At 41.7% G+C, this 20866-nt stretch overlaps 1 protein-coding gene across 1 annotated transcript; it reads left to right on the forward strand.

Moving 5' to 3' along the window:
• The first annotated feature begins 547 nt into the window (after positions 1-547).
• LOC133386069 (tRNA methyltransferase 10 homolog B-like) lies at positions 548-20181 on the forward strand. The gene is made up of 2 exons (XM_061629694.1): positions 548-697; positions 19223-20181. The coding sequence occupies exons 1-2, from the start codon at positions 548-550 to the stop codon at positions 19901-19903; spliced, it is 831 nt and encodes a 276-aa protein (XP_061485678.1). The 3' UTR covers positions 19904-20181.
• Positions 20182-20866: the final 685 nt, after the last annotated feature.

The raw sequence follows: 20866 nt of genomic DNA on the forward strand, positions 1-20866 counted from the left end.
GGGGGGGTCTTATACCCCTTACTTTTTTGGGAGCAGGGTCCCTATGTCTCCAGCATCCTGTGAGCCAATCAGCATGAAAAGAAGACTGAGAAGTCTTCTAACATGCTTTCTTACCCTGCCCTGTTATTTGGAGCCAATCAGAGTGAAAGGAGGTGAGTCAGCCACTGAGAAGACTCTTCTCAGTATTTATTTATTTAATTTATTAATGATATTTATTAGTTGCTTTTTTCCCAATATGAAACTCAAAGCAACTTACAAAAAAAATCTCAAAAACATAAGCAGAATAACGATAACAGTACAAAAGCATACCAAGCAAAACTCAATACAATAAATAGAACAATACGATAAAAATCGCAACACACGATACAACTCAAATATAGGTTTTCTGCTACCCCCCTCCTGTCCCCAAAACTCAGAACCTACTAGTTCAGCCATAGTAGCCAAGAACCACCACCCCCGGCTTAGGCTACAGGAAGTCCCACTTCAGGTATGTTTGGTGGCAGAAGCCACCTCGGAAACAAACAAACAGGATGCTACCACATTGGAGATGGAAGCAAGGTGCCTCCGTGTGCCAAGCAGGGGGTCTCTGCAGATGCAGGAAGGCCATGGGGCAACCGAGCGGGTGGCCCCCACCTGTGTGGGTCCAGAGGTGCAGCTTCAGGTGGGAGCTCTTGATGTAGATCTTCTTGCAGCCGGCGTAAGAACAGGTGTAGATGGCAGTCCATTTGGGAGGCCAGGAGCGGCGTCCCCTCTTGGGCTTGGCTTCCAACAGCTCCAGCGATGAGGAGGGCGGGGTGAGCAGGCCCCCTAGGGCAAAGGCCTGGGAGGGGAGGCTCTCCTTGAAGAAGCCGGAGGCGCTCGGGTGCCAATAGGACTAGTGCTGGAGCAGGTGGGCAAAGGCCAGGTGGTGAGGCGGCAGCTGTGGCAGCTACAGGGGCACTCCCCCATCCTCAGAGGCTGCCAGGAGGTCATCGGGGCTGAGCGGCGGCATCTCTGTGCCGGGGGTCTGCAGGGAGCCGACAGCCAGCATGCAGGGCGTGGGGCTGCCCTGTTGTTTGATCCCAGGGCAGGGCTGCATGTACTGCAGGATGAAGAGTCTTCACTCACCCTCCCAACATTTCCGGAAAGCCAGTAAGATCAGAAACATCTCTGACATTCAGGCCTGCATCCCAAAAAGCTTTTGCCATTCCTCCAGAGGCAACTTAACCCAAATCAAAAGAATGGAGGCATTTTGCAAATTCCACCAAGCTGGTCTTGTCTGAGACACTGAACAAAGCCAGCTGCTGCCTTGTAGCCATGTTTGCAGTAGCTAATGCTCTCCCTTTACTGGCTCCTAGGGGTGTCTTTTGTTGTGAGAGAAGGTATTAACAAGGATCTCATTCTCAACCCAGCAGCAAAAAAAGGTGGGGGTGGCTGTGACTATTATGAAAGGACCCTGAACTTCTGAATTTGCCACTACGCTACTGCTTATACTGAGTCAGACGATTGGTCCATGTAGCTCTATTGGCTACACTAACCAGCAGTAACTCTTGAGGATTTCCAGGAGGGAGTCTTTCCCAATTCTACCTGGAGACGCTGGGGACTGAATCTGAGATCTTCTGCATGCAAAGCAGATGTTCTGTCACTGATGGGAATGGGTGAGAATTGTGATTCAGTTTGCATTTCAAGCAGAATTGATCAAATTCACACTTTCCGAAACAATATGAGAACTGAAAACACAGCCATCCTTCGAAATTCACATTTCTTAGAATTTTGGAATGCAGTTTGCCAACTGAACACTATTTACAAAAATGCATATGTTAGGGGAAAGTGTGCATAAAATGAATATATGAGTGAAAATAACATGCAAAAAGACATGATGTGATGAGAAATGGCCTGCAAAAATGTGTACCTTTGTCAAAACTGCCTACAAAAATGTGTTTATTTGGAGAAATTCACACTAAAATGGTGGAGAATTTTCATGAGGATTTTTTTTAAAGATTTGCAGATTGCTGCAGAAATGTAGAGAACTGGATTTAACATTGGAAAATGAGAAACTGAGAGAACTGAAATTGACAGATCTTTCCATCCCTAGTCACTGAGTTATGATCCTTCCACTTCTTCCCTCTAGAAGTCCCACTCTTTTCAAAGCTTCAAGACAGGTGGAAATTCAACAGGACAAGAGTTATTTACTGTGGAAAATACCCGCTGTGCTTTAAATTTGCCAGGAGCTGAGTTATCAGTAGCAAAGGGAAATGTTAAGGAAAATGGGGCTCCTCTGAGGCAATAAAAGAGACCAAGCACACTTGACAGAACTGAGGACAAAAAAGCAAGAAGAAGAAGAAGAAACCAACCAATGGCTACTCAGTCAGTAGCATCACACACACTCTCAGAAATGGTAGTGCTAAGTAACACTAACAGCAGAGTTAGTGTCCAGCTATCAGAGGCTATTAAGGCATCTCCTCTGAAGTGAACATTCAACCAGATTACCAGAAAACTGAAACCAAATTCTAGCAGAAATGGAGGCAGCTTTGCTAAATGCTGAGGTGACTTCTTTTAAGGAATTCAAAGAGAAAATCAAACAGAAATGAGATGATTTTGTTATCATTCTCAAGGATACCTTCTTAATTTATTAAATCTGATAGAAAGGCTAGAGCTGAATAATCCAATTTCCTCTCTCCACAGTGCTACATGACTTGATGTTCTAGACACATCTCCTGTAAAATAAATATTTATTTATGCTTTTTTTTAGCAAAATGGATACTATTGCAACGAAAGAAAGCAAAAACTGAGTAGCACTAGGAATGTTGGGAATGCAGGCATGCTTCTTTAACTATAGTGGCTCAGCTAGATACTTCTGGGAATCTATAACAGATTAACAATGCTTTTAGGGTTAGGGTTTAGGGTTAGGGGGACAAATTTGATTCAGTTCATATTTAAAGGTGAACTTGCCTATTTTTCACTTTTCCAAACAATACACAAACTGAAATACAGGTATCTTGTACTTGTCCAAATTCTGCAATGCAGTTCTCCAGACAAGTGATGTATACAAAAATGCATATATTAGGGTAAAGTATGTATTAAAATGCATATATTCATGAAAATGCATTATATTAGGGGAAATTGCTTTGCAGAAATATGTTTATTAGGCAAAATTGCACACAAAAATGTGTACAGGAGAAATCTGATGGATTTTCATGAAAACTTTTTTTAAAAAATTGCAAACTGACTTAAATAGGTTTATTGCATCATTAAAAATGTTCTCATGCAAACACTAAAAATTGTGGTTATTTAAAAGTCACTTCTCCTTTGCTATAATGAGCACACCCAGGTACTTTTATTATTGTTCCCAGGGCTGAGCATTATCTAAAGCCACATGATGTAACTAACTTGCTGAAGCTAAGTAGGTCTGGGTCTAGTCAGTAGAGGCAGTAAGTTTCTGAATGGCAGTTGCTGGAAACTTCAGTAAGGGAGAGTGCTCTTGCACTCAGGTCCTACTTGTGGGATTCCAGGACCCAGTCCAGGCTGTAGTGACCCTCGATACTGGAGTTGTTGAGACACTGTGTGTGTGTGTGTGTGTGTAACTTCCAAGCTACTGGAAAAAGGAATCAACATTTGGGCTCAGCTGTTCCCACTCTTGGAAATTGTATTCATGGACATGAATTCATGGCATGTGATTTCATTCACTTAGATGAAAGTGCTGCAGAAAGGAGTTATGGTTTCCTGAAACTTATTTCCCTTCTACTTATGAGAGACCCAAGATCTCCACCAGAATGGTTAGTTTTGCAGTTTGATCCAATTTCAGTTAGATTGTTCCTACCCTTACTCATGAAAGCAGATCAAGTTTGTAAAGGCAAGCTCTGAGGTGGCTCACATCCTCAACACATTTCACTTAATGCAACCAGGCTCAGCTGTCTAGCAATCCATCTCTAGTCTTGCTCCTTTATGCTGACAATACTTTTGACACGGCTGGTTGGCTGTATTTTTGATGGCAGCAGTTCAGCAGACTTGGATTTCTCCCCATCATGCATTAAGTTGTGCAACTTGTGCCCAAGTCCCTGCACCTATCAATAGTAATAGATGGTCTTGTGTCAAAGGTCTTTCAGCTGGAAGAGATAAATACAGGGAGACAGTTGTGCAATTTATTCATTTATTGCATTTGTAGACCGCCCCATAGCTGAAGCTCTCTGGGTGGTTTACAACAATTAAAACATTAAAAACAAATATACAAATTTAAAAGCACATTTTAAAAAAGCAATTTAAAAAATAATCCATTATGGGAAGGGCACTGAAATCAGTCTGCATGTTATCAATATAACCTGTGTATATAGGGACACCCCTGTACAGTCTTGAGTCTACCAGGCTCTTTTCTTTTAGGAAAACTATGGGAAGGAAAAGAGACAATGGGTGTAAAGGAAGGCATATGTCATTACAAAGGCTTTTTCAAGTTTGTAATTATGAGCACTATATGGAAAAATTATCTAGAGTAGGAGGATTTGGAATGATAGTTGACAGAGGTGACATCTGGCAGACACTTCGAGAGTGAAGAACAGGCCTGATTGTGCAGCACAAATGACAGAGTGTTTCAGAAATGACGCGTACACAGGAATACAGCTGCACCGCTGGACTGATTGGAACTTGTGTGGTTCAAGATTTTAAAAATACTTCATTAAATCATGGTAAGTGGCAACAGCTTCCCATAGCTAAGAAGGAAAATGTCTACACATTTATAGCAGGGGGGAGTCTTTGACCCTCCAGATGTTGTTGGACTACAACTTCCATCATCTCTGATCGCTAGCAATGCTGGCTGGGGTTGATGGAAGTTGTAGTCCAGCAACATCTGGAGAGTCAAAGGCTCCTTACTGCTGCATTATTAATGGATTTTTTTTAAAAAAAGATTGATCTTGCATAATATTTTTAATGCATTGGGAAATAATATCCACCCTAGTAGAAAGAGAGTTTTAATTGGTGGAATACTGATATTTAATGCGGAGGGTATTGTATTGTTGGTTTTTCTTTCTCCTTGTTGGGAATTGATTGCTCAGATTTATATTTTTCCTTATTGAAAGATTATCTCGTCTATATAAATAAGATTTATCTCTTGCATATATTATTCTCTGGTGTTCAGCCTCTCCTATCTGAATTACATATCTTAGGTTGCTGCCAAAGCACCACCTGATTAGACCTTAAGTAATCCCACTGTGGTCCGCCAGTTTAGAGACGACACATCTAAATAACAGTGAATTATTTATTTAGGGGGAAAAGTTAAAATCTGCTTAATTTAGAAAAACACTAAAAATCACTAGCCCAACTTACTAATTGGTTTGTATAAGTTGCTCTATAACAATAGTTCTCTGGGCAGTATACAAGGAGCACAGAATTCACAAAGCTAAAATATTAAACTGCAATAAAGGTTTAAGAAAGCAATTTAGCCTGCATACACACCATATTATGATGATGATGATTTAAATTTATGTCCTGCCCTTCCTCCCTCAGGGAGCCCAGGGTTTCCCCCAAAGAATCTTGGAAAGTGTAGTTTACCCCTTGCAGAGCTATAATTCCCAGCACCCTTAACAAACTACAGTTCCCAGTATTCTTTGGGGGAAGTCATGTGCTGTAAATGTATGGTGTATATGAAGCCTCAGAAGAAAACACTCCAAAGGGTGTTTAAAAAGCAATTTGGAAATAAACACCCCAAAGTGTGGAGACGCAGAGGCACAGAGAGGGTATTAAAAGCAGAAGAATTAGGTCTTATACAGTATACGTGGATCACAGCAATTACATTGCCCTTCCCCCCCCACACACACACTTTACAATTGAAAACTGCATCCGAATGATCATAGAGCTGGACTGGTTCTTGTAGGCCATCTTGTCCAACCCCTGGACTGATGCATTAAATCCAGAGCTAGAGCATCCTTGATAGATGACTGTGTTCCATCTGTTGATTGATTCAAACTCTTCTGGTTCTATCCTGGGGCACACAATGACAAGGGACAGAAAGTGTCCTGGGAAGCACCTGGCACCTGGTATTAAGCTAATCGCAGCACCAACAGTAATAGTTGCTGATATGTTGCAACAGGCATGGTGACTGGATTTCTATTGGCAAGGGGAAATAGCAATTGTTGTAGCAGTGCAGGGGTAGCCAACAGAATGACCTCCAGCTGTTGCTGGACTCCACCTCCCATCATCCCTGACCAGTGGCCATGTTGATGGGAGCTGGAATCCAATAACATCTGGAGGGGATTGCAGTAGCAGTTGCCATTTATAGTTCTTAAATCTATCTAAACTTTTCCTTGATTAGACTCTTTTTCTTTTTCTATAGTGTGCCAATTTCTGCTCCAGATTAGTATTACAGCTCTTGAGAGGGCAGCATGTTTCTCCTTTACCCGCACCCTATCTCACTCTTAAACGAAGCTACTGAACTGATCACCAAAGCAAATAAAACATAAATTAACCAAAAGCTCAAGCAGCAGATGAAACAGAAAAGACAGGTGAGAAATCCATATCCCCATTCCCACTCTCTCTCCTCACCCCACCCCACTTTGACCTGAAAAATGTAGAATAAAATATTAAATACTTAACTACTATTACGCAAGTTGGCCTTTACATGGCTGTGGTAAACAGTGCTGGGATTTGCTAGCATTTGATCAAATGGAAGAAACGTTTGGCTAATATAAAATGAGTGGGAGTGAGACAGCCAGATTAAGAACATAAGAAGAGCCTGCTGGATCAGGCCAGTGGTCCATCTAGTCCAACATCCTGTTCTCACAGTGGCCAACCAGGTGCCTGGGGGAAGCCCGCAAGCAGGACCCGAGGGTAAGAACACTCTCCCCTCCTGAGGCTTCCGGCAACTGGTTTTCAGAAGCATGCTGCCTCTGACTAGGGTGGCAGAGCACAGCCATCATGGCTAGTAGCCATTGATAGCCCTGTCCTCCATGAATTTGTCTAATCTTAATAATAATAATAATATTTTTTTATTAGAATTTGTCTAATCTTCTTTTAAAGCCATCCAAGCTGGTGGCCATTACTGCATCTTGTGGGAGCAAATTCCATAGTTTAACTATGCGCTAAGTAAAGAAGTACTTCCTTTTGTCTGTCCTGAATCTTCCAACATTCAGCTTCTTTGAACACACTTGGAGGAAACGGATTATTTAGATCCATACCAATCGGGTTGTAGGACTGATCATGGTACGGAAACAGCCTTCGTCGCTCTGGTAGATGATATGCGGAGGGCATTGGATAGGGGTGAATACACCTTCCTGGTCCTCCTGGACCTCTCAGCAGCTTTCAATACCGTTGACCATGGTATCCTCTTAAACTGCCTAGAGGGATTAGGAATAGGAGGCACTGTCTTGCAGTGGTTCCGTTCCTATCTCTCGGATAGGCAGCAACGGGTGGCATTGGGAGATGAGGTTTCAGACCCTTGGCCTCTTCATTGTGGAGTGCCACAGGGTTCTATCCTCTCTCTCATGCTATTCAACATCTATGTGAAACCGCTGGGAGCAATCATCAGGAGTTTTGGGTTGCAGTGCCATCAGTACGCAGATGACACTCAGCTCTATCTCTCCTTTAAGTCCTCACCGGAGTTGGCTGTGAATACCATGTCCAAGTGCCTAGAATCCGTAAGTGGATGGATGGGAGAGAATAGGCTGAAGCTGAACCCCAACAAGACTGAGGTATTACTTGTGGGAGATAAAAGGAAGTTAGGAATTACTGACCTGATGCTTGATGGGGTAAGTTTACCCCTGAAGGACCAGGTCCGCAGTCTTGGGGTCATACTTGACTCCCAGCTGTCCATGGAGGCTCAGATTACAGCAGTGAGCCAGGCAGCTTGGTATCAATTACATCTGATACGAAGACTGTGTCCCTATCTTCCTGTTCACCTGCTCCCTCAGGTGATACATGCCCTGGTTTCCTCTCGCTTAGACTGCTGCAATGCGCTCTACGTGGGGTTACCCTTGAAAACGGTCCGGAAATTACAGCTGGTACAGAACGCGGCGGCACGCTTGATTACGCATAGCCGTCGCTGGGATCATATCACCCCAGTGTTATTAGATCTTCACTGGCTACCAGTTGTCTACCGGGCCCAATTCAAGGTGTTGGTGTTGACCTTTAAAACCCTATACGGTTTCGGCCCAGTATATCTGAAGGAACGCCTCCAGAATCACCGATTGTGCCGCCTGACGAGATCAGCCTCGCAAGACCTTCTCTCGGTCCCACCGGTGAGAACAGCTAGGCTGGTATGGACCAGAGAGAGGGCATTCTCTGTTGTGGCCCCCACCCTCTGGAACTCTCTCCCTTTCGATCTCAGACATGCTCCCTCCCTGTCCAGCTATCGCCGAGCTTTGAACACCTGGCTGTTCAGGCAGGCCTACAAGATTGGGACAGATTAATTTATGTTCTGAATTAATGAATGGTTTTTTAGCTTAAAATTTGATTATGTTGATCTATATGTATTGTTTTTATTCTTGTTGCTCGTCGCCTAGAGTGTCCCTAACCCGGACACATAGGTGGCTGAAAAATAAAATTTATTATTATTATTATTATTTATGTCCACGAGTTCTAGTATTATGAGAGGGAGAAGAACTTTTCTCTGTCCACTTTCTCAATGCCATGCATAATTTTATACACTTCTATCATGTCTCCTCTGACTTGCCTTTTCTCTAAACTAAAAAGCCCCAAATGCTGCAACCTTTCCTCATAAGGGAGTCACTCCATCCCCTTGATCATTATCAAAGATTATCAAAGATGGAAGATGCCTCAAGGAAAAAGAGACTGTCATGTGATGTCCAGTCTATGGTTACCTGCTTACTGAGCATTCATCGTGATTTGTTTGCACAATGCTTATGCGGAGGTTAGATGATGGTTAGAAATACACTCACTGTTCTGCTGGTTCCTGTGCATCTCCATCTCTCTTCTGAAAACGGGGGCATGCAATGGTAGTCAAACCCCGCCGCTTTTTACTGTAAAACTTGGTGGGATCAGCCTGAGTGCTTTTAAAAAAAAATCAGCTTCAAAAAGATTTTGCAACTGATTCCCTTTCCAGGTGTGGCTAATGGAAAAGGTTTGCTGTAGGTGACTAATGTATTTACATCTGATGCCTGGTCTTTATTGAGCATTTGTTCTGATTTGACTGAGGGGAGGTTACTACAACAATGAGTGTTCATCCTTATTGGCTTGTGTGGGAGTTATAAGTCTTCCTTTAGTCAATCATTCATCCAGCACTTTTCGGTGCATTTATTTTCACATCAGGTTCCTAACAGCAAAAACTTCATTTAAAAAAAAGGGGGGGGATTGTTGCATCAGGCCAGGTTGACAAAGCACTTTAATCTACTTTACTTCTGAAAATCAACATGTCCCGTGTGCCCTTCACTTGCCCCCCACACACACACACACACATAATCCTGGCAGTCTGAAGGCAACCTAAGATTTTTAAAAAGAGTGCTAAGTGAGAACTTGAAGCAACAAACTTTTTAATTTTTTTAAAAGGCTGTTGTTATGGCCGGAGACTTGCTCAACAATGATGTTATATCAAGCACAGGAATCCATAATGGAGAAGCCTGCCACTGTGTGGTTAAAAATGCAGACAGTGAAATTGCTGTGTTTTTAACATCATAAGCAAAAGTTGCACACAGCCGCCTCCTCATGGGAGGAAAATAAGGAAAGATGGTTCTTGCATCATCAAATTCTTCTGCTAATCAAGTTAAACCTTATGTAAGCAAAATTAATACATCTCTCCCATGAGGACCAAATAAACCCACTCAGTTTTTCAAGGCTGCTGCAAACAGTGGAGCCAAATCCCCTCCAGTGGAGGCTGGTGGCTCCAGTGTCAGTGGGGCAGTGAATCCACTCTGAGCTGCTCAAGGTGCTTTTAAACTAAAACCCAGAGCAGATTCACTGCCTTACTGACATCGGAGTCACCAGCTTTCACTGCTCCAGAATAATAAAGAGCATAGGCTGTGGCCCCATGTTCATTTATGTGCATGTAACATACGATGAAACTAAGGGAATTGACTTCAGTTGAATGTGGCATGATATTTCTTGTCGAAGGACGTGCTTCCTGTTAGTGGGAACAGACTGGACAAAGTGTGCCACTACTTTAACTTATGTATTGAACACAAGAGAGGTTCCTAAATATTTTGTGCCATGTCCCTGCCTGGTTACCATTGGAAGTGACATCAGTATTTAAATGCCACATCTTGCTGCTTCATATTAGTGTGGAAATGACTAATCCTGATAAAGTTTCAATCTTGACATTTTCAAACCCTTTGACAACATTTCCGATTAATACACAGCCCATGTAATGACATCTCCTTAATCGATTTTGCCATGGTTCACTTTGTGTCTGATAACGCAACTGCATCATGTGGCTTGTCTACATTATAGTAGCAGTGAATTTGTAGTTTCGTTCTTCCTTTCCCCCCTCTGACTTGGCTTTTAGTTCAGTTTGTCTAGATTGCTTTGGCCTTGTTGAGTACTAAGTGAACAAGAAGGTTGGTGTTTGCCTAGCCTGAAAAATGAAAATGAATTCCATATGCAGCCAATCCAGTGATAGGCTTTAGCTTCCTGTTTGCTCTCTTTTCAGTTATGTTTGCATCCTATCCTTTCCTCCAAGGATTAGGAAGCAGCATTTTTTACTTGCAATAGTTTTGTTGAGAGAGAACAACTTGCTGAAGCCCACCCAGATAACTTCATAGCTGAACAGAGATTTGAAGTTGGGTTTCCCATACCCAAACCAAGCAGTCAGTCTACCACATCACACTACCTCTGTGCTTTGAGAAGAAAGGTAGCTCCCCCAGTTTGTATTCCCTCCATACAAATATGGCAGATGGTACCTCTGAGAAGGGGCCCTCCATCCCGTTACTATAGCTCAAACAGATGTAACTAAACACACTGTTATTTCTATATTGTCTTTTCAATGTGTCCCAGGGGAAACAATAGGAACATGCTGCTAGATGTGCACTTAAGAGACATAGGGCCCCTCCAGACTTGGGTGTCATTAATATAATTATAGTGCACAGGTAGCACAGGACCGACCACACATCACTCCGCTATATGAGTTGTTTTGTGGTGCTTCCCCAATGCATTGTTACCATCTGGAGGGGGCACTATAAACCAGAACATTTGTGGTATAAAAAGTTACAGGACTTCAGCAGGAATTACGGGATATGCACCAACTGGAAATGAAGCAGGCATAAAATAGTATTGAAAGTGGGATTGCGTATAACCAATCCAATATCATCATGAGCACAAATCATCCTGAATGCAAAATAAAAAAGACATCTAGAGAGGTCCATACAATGTAACCACAACACAAGAGGGCCACATCCAGCTCTAGCTCCAGCAGTCACAAGCTGTCAGCGCACACATTTTCCTTTCTATTACTTTCAGTCTTGACATGTATGGTGCTTACTCGTCAATGTATCCAGACGACCTGTTTACTGAGCATTCAGAGTTTGTAGGAAGGTTTCAGCACCCACTGTTTATTAGGCATTCATTCTGATTTATTTGAGGGGAGGTTATATGACATTGTGTGAAGCAATTGTTGTCCCACACTTTCCAGTGCATTTTCCCATCACTGTAAAGTCTGATGGTTTTATTTATTTTTTTAAAAATGCTGGTTTGTTGCATCAAAGTGCCAAATCCACTTTAATTGTGCAACCTGAATTGGCCAGCATGTAATTGGATTCCACCCACAAAATAACAACAATATGAAAATGTCCCCCAACATCTGTGGTTACTAGGGATGAGCCAGAATTTCAATTCAATTTCAAGCCAAATCTATCCAATTCAGTTCACATTTCAAGCCGAATCTATCAATTTTTCACTTTCTGAAACAAAATGAGAACTGAAAACACAGACATCTTTACACTTGTTCAAATTTTGTGATACAGTTTGCCAACAAAACAATGCTTTCAAAAATCCAGATATTAGGGGAAAGTGTGCATAAAAGTGAATATAAAAGTGGAAATAGCATCCAAAAATGTATTATATGATGAGAAATAGCTTGCAAAAATGTGTACATTAGTCAAAACTGCATACAAAAATGTGTTTATTAGGAGAAATTCACACTAAAAAGCTGGGGAATTTTCATGAGAATTTTTATTTTAAAAAAATCGCAAATTGCTGTAGAAATGTGGAGAACTGAATTTAAGGTTGGAAAAATGAGAAACCGAAAGAACCAAACTGGACAGATCTTTCCACCCCAGTGGTTACATCTTCAGCCTATAAGCAAAGAGCCAAAAAAAAAAACCTTAATGTTTTTTTTTACAACAAAAATGTCACTATCAATGCTCTGATAGAAAATATCAACAAAAAACAGGAGTTTCTGGGAAATATTGGCATCATTAGCTAATAACTGCCCTTCACCTTTTTCTTCTTAATATTTCTGGCTAAAAGCTCTGGAAACTTACCCTCTTCTGGTTTGAACCTCATGTGCTGCAGAACAATCCACTTTATTTATCTCTGACCTGCTTATGGAAAAAACCCAAGAAGTGGTCCCTTGGGAAAATCAGATTTTAATCCATTACAGTGTATTAGCCAAAGATAACTAAAGAGAAGCTTAGATGTAATGCAATTTTCTACCCCCTCCTCAATTCTGATGTATTTTGCTAAGTAGGTGGCTGTCTTTCAGGTTTATGCACAAATGCTGCATTCCTCAAACCACTTCTATGTGATTACTAACTTTCTTCACCTTTGTTGATTTGCAGAACCCTGGACATTTTAAAATATATATATATCTGTATCATATATACACACACTCCTTTGGGGAAGTTGGATTCTGAACTACATTCAGCCTTCAAGATATTGTTATAATGCACTGTATATTTTATTCCACTCTTTCTCCAAGGCAAGAAGGGAGAACCTGGTGCCTTCCAAATGTTACTGGACTACAACTTCAACCATCTCTGAGCCTAACATCATCTGGAGGGCCACAGGTTCCCCATTGCTTCTCTAAGAATCTTAGGATGGCATACATGTCCCCCCTTTTTATTCTCATAAGAGCCCTGTTAGGTTCAGTCAGGCTGAGAGATGGTGGCTTGCCTAAGGTCACCCAGTATTTTTTGTCACTGAAGAGGGATTTGAACATGGCTCTGCCCCATTGAATTCCACACTCCAGTAACTTCACTGGCCCTTATTTACATTAGGGGTATTTACAAGGCTGGCATTTGTATGTTTCCACATCTCCAGGGCACACATACCCCATACATTTAAAGCACATCCCCTCTCCCAATCCTGGAAACTGTAGTTTACCCCTCACAGAGCTACAGTTCCCAGCACCCTTAACAAACTACAGTTCCCAGGATTCTTGCATGGGGAATGTGCTTTAAATGTATGTTGTGTGTACACTGTCTAGAAGTTGGGGCAAGGTGACTGTTGGTAGCTTTATCTACTGCAACTGCATTTCCTCACGGCTGTTTGCCTGATCACACTACTGTTTCTACAAGCACTGCCATATTGTATATGTTGATATGCTTCCACTTCTACTGGCTGGGGAGGAATAAAGTGGCCAGTAGTAGCACCGACCATCCTGGGGCTCCGGATCCTGGGGTCAGGAGCCCTAAGGCTGCCAGGCAGCCAACAGAGCTGAGGGGCTGCTGCCGTCTGTCCCTGCTGTCCCTCCACGGCTCACCTGGCCACTCATCCATCCCCTCTCGTCATGCTGTAGTTCACAGTGCCACCAGTCTGTGGCCAAGCAATTGGCAGCGTGGTGACATTTAGGGCAAATATGTATTAGAGACATTCAATTCAATGCTCATCACATAACTGGTTTTGTTTGTTGGTTTTACCAACAGCATGGACATTTATTGGCATTCAAAGCAAATGTCATGATCAAATGGCTTGGACGCAGTAGCTGACTTCATTTCGAACCATAATTGGCTCTTTGAATGTAAAGAAAGAGCCATGGAGACTGTTTGTGCCGCACTTGGCTGTGCCAGAGAAACAGACACTAGCCAGAATAAAGAACATTTGTAAAGCAAACAATGCTCAAGGGTAAGAGAAGAAATTGTACAAGAAAGCAAACAGACATGGGAAGCAGTGTTCTCAAGGGCACAGCAGACATGTTATTATAAAAATCACACAGTACAATGCATTTATCCTGGGCTTGTGTCTTTTTTTCAGGGTAGCTTTTAAACCTTGTTGAGGGTTCCTTGGAGGGTGTGTGTGTGCATGCAAAATGTCTTCCCCATTGCAAAGTGTCTCCCATAGTTAATCAACTTGACGAAGAGAATACTGCTATTAACAGAAAATATATTCATTAATAAAACTAAAGCACTTAATTTATAAAAAGATTTGCTAATCTTCACATACTCATTCCTAGCCTATCTTTCTCATTGGTTAGATAAATGTTAACACCACCTCCAATAGGGGTAGGGGCAAAATTCAGTTCAGTTTACATTTAAAGGTGAACCGAATAAATTTGCACTTCCTGGGGAAAATATGCAAACTGAAACACAGCCATCGTTCAACATTTACACTTCCCAGAAATTTGCAGTACAGTTCTCCAGCCAAATAATGCATACAAAAATGCATATATTAGGGTAAAATGTGCTTAAAAGTGCACGTTAGTGAAAATAGCACTTCTAATACAAATGCCTTGTATTAGAATAAATGGCACTTCCATGTTTGGAATGTCTTTAGGATAATAGAGGATCGATGATTCCTCCTTCCGCCATTTCCCCCAACTCTACCAAGCCAGGTCTCCCCTCTTAATATTTGTGTGCCACAGTTCAACAGCACAAATGCCCAGGGCTGGCTCCAGACATGCCGGGGCCCTTGGGCACCAGCTTGCCCTAGGCCCTGGTATGCATGTGTGCATGCACACATACACGCATGCGTGTGCCCAGGGCCAGCCCCAGACACGCTGGAGCCCTTGGGCAAAAGCCTGCCCCAGGCCCCAGCGCTCCCCTTCCGCGATTCGCGCACGGTGAGAGCTTCGGGACTCCTCCATTCCCTTGCTTAACTTACCTTGTTCTGCAGTTGCGCATGCAGCGGTGCCCTTAAGAAAGATGGCAGCTGAGGTTTCCCTAAGGAGCTGAAGCCTGTGCCACCATCTTGGTTCATGGCAGGGATGTGATCTTAAGAAACTTCTACTCTGCACATCCTCATGCTCAGTCAGTTCCAAAGCGCTCCTGGGCCCATCATGAGCATGGATTGCAAAAGCAGAGGCAATCCTGATAATGCTGCCAACCCTTACAGTGATGGGTCACTGGATCCTCATAAATATTAATATAATGTTTATGGCTCAGTCTTCAGTGCCACATGGACTGCAAGCTGTTTCACACAGCCTGGGAGCTCTGTGGAGATGTTAAACTAAGTTGATTGGGAAATCAGGGCAGTCCCTTGGTATATTTCAGGCTGTACTGTACTTTCCCTACAAAACACACAACTTTTCTGGACACAGTTTGTGCAATCCTGTGACATTTATTCTCTAGTAATGTCAATGGGATTTGTGTCCTTGCATATTTTGGGAAATTAAGTTTCATTTCCAGCAAGGATGCCTAGGACTAATCCTATGCATGTTTGCTCAGAAGTCAGCCCCACTGAGTTAACAAAGAGCCGCCCCCAAAGACGTGTGCATAGGATGCAGACTTAGCCACAGCAAATTGTTGATAAATTGTACCCATTATGTATATTCTTTTCTCCATTCTGTTCTTTTATCTGTCTAAAACATTTATATTATCTACAATAGCTTTATCTCAACCAAAATAAAGTTCTTGACTATTTCTTCTGTTGAAATAAATCCTAAATTCTTCTTTTGTAATTATCTTTCCAAATTTTTCTCTTCCCTTATGCAGTTGTTGTTCAAGACTTAATGTTCTCCAAATGTACATGTCCATTACAGAGATGGCCATCATGGTGCCCTCCAGATGTTTTTGACTTCAGCTCCCATCAGCTCCATCCAGCTCCATGGCCAATGGACAGGGATAATGGGAGTTGTAGTCCAAAACTTCTGGAAGGCACCACAGTAGCTACTCATGATCTATTACATATATATTTACATATATTTCCCCTTAATTAGTGCATTGTTTGTGGGATGCTGCTTTTCTTCCCAGCAATCAAACCTCAGATTATTGTACGATGAAAACTGAAACTTTCTTTTAGCCTATTTTTGGCTAGAAGTTCAGCCCATAACTTCACTGGTAACTTGTGACACAATCATACTCCTAGTCCATGTCTGTGATGATGGCCTTTACATGGTAGCTAGGTGCCAGAAGGGACCTGGGGAACCATAAAAATTTGAATGTCAAAATCATCAACAACTGTTAACAAATTTAACTGCATTACTATTACCTAAATGTAAATGTACTGCCTTCAAGTCGGTTCCGACTTACGGCAGCCCTATGAATAGGGTTTTCATGAGGCTGACAGGCTGTGACAGGCCCAAGGTTACCCAGTGAGCTTCATGGCTATGTGGGGATTTGAACCCTGGTCTCCCAGGTCGTAGTCCAACACCCTAACCACTACACCACACTACGTGGACATAATTGATTTACAGTAGGGCTCCGCTTCTCAGTGTCCCGCTTTTCGGCATTCCGTTAATATGGCACCAGCAGGGCAATCAGCTGGAGGGGCGCTGGAGCTCCCCGCACTCCAGCTGATCACACCGGAGGAGGGGAATATCAGCTGTAGCACGCTACAACTGATCTTCTCTTCTGGCGCGATCAGACTCCCCTGCTTGAGCTGATCGTGCCGGAGGAGGGGAATATCAGCTGTAGCATGCTACAGCTGATCTTCTCCTCCTTGGGGTGGTCAGACTCCCACACTCCAGCTGATCGCGCTACAGCTGATCTTCTCCTGGCACAATCAGACTCCCGCTCGAGCTGATCGAGCCCGAGGAGGGGAAGATCTGATCTTCTCCTCCTCTGGTGTGATCAGCGGGTTAGATTCCAGACCCCCACAGTACAGCTGATCCGCTTTTCAGCAGCTTTCACTTTCGGGGGGGGTCTGGAACCTAACCTGCCATATGAGTGGGGCCCTACTGTAATTGGTTGAGCAGTTTGTGGTGGTTTCATTGGAAATGGTAAGAGAATGATTGCTGCTTATGGTATGTAAAGAGCACAACTGAGATGTTAATTGAGGGGGTCATAGTTCTTAATTTATGAGAGTCTCTGCAACTTGTGGGTTAGCATTTGGCTTGGTTATAGAAAACCCCTATTCAAAATGAGCCACAGAGACACACTGCTCTACTTTATTGTTCATCTTCTGCCAGTTAATGAAAATGTTTCTGTTTACCAAGGGTTTAATTTAAAAAAAGCTTAATGTGTTTTCTTCTCTTGTGTTTTGTGGTTTTAATCATATTATAGTTTTCATGGTAAATTCACATCCCTTGAGCAATTCTATTTTGAATAGCATTTTGATAAATTGTAGGGGGGAGGTATAGGTTTCTTTTTAAAACTTGTTCAGCTGTGAAAGTCATTGAGTGGTTTTGGTAAAGTTACTATCACCCAAGTTAAGTTATTTCATTTTTTTTTCCAATTAATTTTTATTCAAATTTTCAAAATCAAGACAATACAAAAAGAAAAACACAAATTAAAACTAATACAACAAAAAGAAAAAACAAGAAAAAAAACACTATTGATTTCCGATTTGTCGTAGTTCAGCTATAGGTCTATAATATATAACAAATCTGTCTCTTGATAAATTATAAAATCACCTTCCTCCAGCAGTTATCTTAGTTGGTATCAAATCTCATTAACATCATATCATTTTATTTTTCTACAAAAAGTCAAAGAGAAGTTTCCAATCCTTGAGATATATGTCCATCGATTTTTTTTCTAGATAGACATGTCAATTAATCCAACTCTTCAAGTCTATTAAATCCAGTAATTTCAAATCGCTCTTCCTTTATCTGTGTTGATTCCATCTTCCATCTTTACGCACCCAATAATCTTGCTGTCATAGTCATATAATAAGAGTCTGATAGGGATTTCCTTCATCACAAATATTTTCTTGCCATCATTTCCGAACGTATCACTGAAGTATTGTTGCAGAACCGCATCTCTGTTCCTCTTTTTTACAGAATGCACTAGCACATCTCTTGAAGGGTTTTTCATTGTCACAAAACAGGAATTAATTCTGTAAACTTTCTCCATTTCAAGTTCCATCAAATCCTTCCAGTCCATGAATTTTTTTGAACCGATGATATCTTTATCTCCAATCTCTTCACCAATTCCTTCAGGGACAGCGCTGAATTCCAAACAGTAATATTTGTCTCCAGGATCCATCACAGCCAGGAAATCCAAATCTTTTTCCAAGACCATATTTAATCCAATCTCCAGGGCTTGAACCTTCCCTTTAATTTTTCTTTCATCCTTTTTTAATTTTCCAAATTTATCTTTGTTCTCCTTTCTCATAGAATCCTGAATTTCTTTCAGCTCCTGTCTCATTTCGCCAAATTCACTTATCATCACTTGTCTGTTATGTCTGAGTTCTTGTTTTGTTAGCTTAATCTCATTCATTATTTTCTGAAACATATCTAAAGAGAAAGTCCCTTCTTGTACATCCATGATCTCAACCACCTTCTTGATTGTCATTCTTAAAACCAAAAAAAACACAATCCCTTCAATTTCCAATGTCCCAAGCAAAGAACAGTTTATTTCTTTATCCAGTTACAAAGGAGTTAATCTTTCAAGCCAGCTGACGTCACCCTCTAGACAAGACGAACTGCCTTATCTCTTGTATGTCCAAAAGTGCCAAAACAACTTTAATTCACAGCATCCAAATAATTAGTAGCAGGAAGAATGAGCAGATTCGTCAAAAAAAAAAAAGTAAACCGGAAAAAATAGTCCCAGACATATATTACTCAAAAGTCTTATAAATAAAAAAAAAAAATTCTCTTTAAATTAGAAACCCCTCAGCCGTTTGTAATCTTTATAATGCTGAATTCCATGCCAGCTTTTTGCAATAAAAATAAAGATAAACTATTTATATTTTCTTCCCCTTAGCTCCGTGAATAAAAGAGAAAGCTACGACTCACCCAGGGTTTCTTAATTGCTGGTTCTTTGACAAATCTCTTTAGCTGTATTGATAACAAAATAATGAGAAAAGACAGGAGAATGCTTGCCTGTTAATCCGTTTTTCTTTGAAGAAAAAAAAACGGCTCACTTAATCAGTTGAGCTGGTTGGAAATCCTAGCTCCATCTGAGCTGCTGGAAGACCTTCTTTCACAGAATTCCAGCCTCCAACAAACACAACAAAGCTCTGTGGAAAATCTCTACGTTTCTTCCTTATCCGGAAGAAAGCTAAGCCCACTGAAGGAAAAGGTGCTGTTCCCCAGCTCAGCAAGCGGGATTTAAAAGTGATTAGAAAAGAGCGCCTTCTGGAGGCCAAGGAAACAGGCCCTCGGCTGTGTATCGATTTGAGCATGACCAGTCACATGACTTATAAGGAAACAAGCCAGCTTGCCGCTCAGATAAGGCGGCTCTATGGGTCGAACAAGAAAGCTCAAAAGCCCTTTTGGATCTATCTTACTGGGTTTGAGAAAAACAGCCCAATTTATGAAGCATGCCTGAGGATGAATGATGGATTTACCAATTACCTGATGGATGTCACTCCAGAAAGTTATCTTGACGTATTTCCTTTAGAAATGATGGTTTACCTCACTCCAGACTCTGAGAATGCTCTTGAGGAAGTTGACCTGCGCAAAGTGTATATCCTTGGGGGGCTGGTGGATGAAAGCATTCAAAAGAGACTTACCTTCCAAAGAGCCCAGGAAGAACATCTGCAAACAGCACGGCTGCCAATCCAAGAGTACATGGTAAAACATGTCAATGCAAAGAACTATCATTCTACAACACTGGCAATCAACCAAGTGTCTGATGCCTTGTCAACTTTCTGTGAGACTAGGAGTTGGGAAGAAGCCCTTAAAGCTGCAGTTTCTCCAGGAAAAGGATATGTCCTTCGAGAGACAGCACTGTGACACAAAGAATCTACGTGCAAAAGGTGGTCATGAGGAGGATGGGTTAGAAGGATGGGTCTCCAATAACCCTCATCTACTGAACTCATCTCCACTTCTGTGGAGCCAATCAGTTGTGGGGCTAATCAGTTGCTTGTTCTTAATGAATCTCTCTTAGGAGAATGGGTGAAAATATTCTAATATCACTATTAACTGTTAGCTGCCAATGGCAAGATCTTCTTTTCTTGAGTGGGATACTCCACTGCCCATAGAACCTTCAGTGTTAACAGGGCCTACATCTAGTGCACATTATTATGTTCATAATGTTGAAAAGTTGTTTTTGCTTATTATATTTGTTATGTCACTGTTTTATTATTTTTTGTTATTAGGAAATTGTTTTTGCAATTGTTTTTGAGATGTATTTTTGTTCACCTTGCTGTAAGCCGCCTTGAGCACAATTTTATGTGGAAAGGCGGCATACAAATAAAATGATGATGATGATGATGATGATGATGAAATTTTCCCCAGTCAAAAAGCCCTTCTGACTGTTTTTAAAACTGAAAAAGTTTCCACCAAGACGGGAGCCCGTCCCAGAGGCAGCACAGGCGGAGCGATCCTCCTGGGAAGTCCCAAGTTAAGTTATTTCACAGGGCTGCTGTGAGGCAGGACAAAATGCCACTCTGAGCTATCATATGAAGAGTGGGATAAGATGGAACAAGTGAATAAATAACAACTTACTGTTCATTTATTTCAGGGAAATGTATGCATACAAATGTTGCTAGACTGTGAATATAGTTTCCAACATCAAAATGAAGGCTGTAATCTTATGCTCACATCTGGGAGTAAGTTCCATTGAATTCAATGGGACTTCCTTCTGGGCAAAAATTTATAAGGGTTATGCTGAAATAATCCATTGCTGCAAGGATGACTCTCCACTCTTTATTTCTTTCATAGAATGAAAGCCAAATCAGGTAGAGCTTACCTCCT

This window comes from Rhineura floridana, chromosome 5 (assembly GCF_030035675.1).
Source record: "Rhineura floridana isolate rRhiFlo1 chromosome 5, rRhiFlo1.hap2, whole genome shotgun sequence".
NCBI lineage: Eukaryota > Metazoa > Chordata > Lepidosauria > Squamata > Rhineuridae > Rhineura > Rhineura floridana.

Coding starts and splice junctions, on each gene's coding strand:
- LOC133386069 (XM_061629694.1), top strand. CDS start 548: ATGGAAGCAAGGTGCCTCCGTGTGCCAAGCAGGGGGTCTCTGCAGATG. Junction 698..19,222: donor TAGATCTTCTTGCAGCCGGC/GTAAGAACAGGT, acceptor CTTATCCGGAAG/AAAGCTAAGCCCACTGAAGG.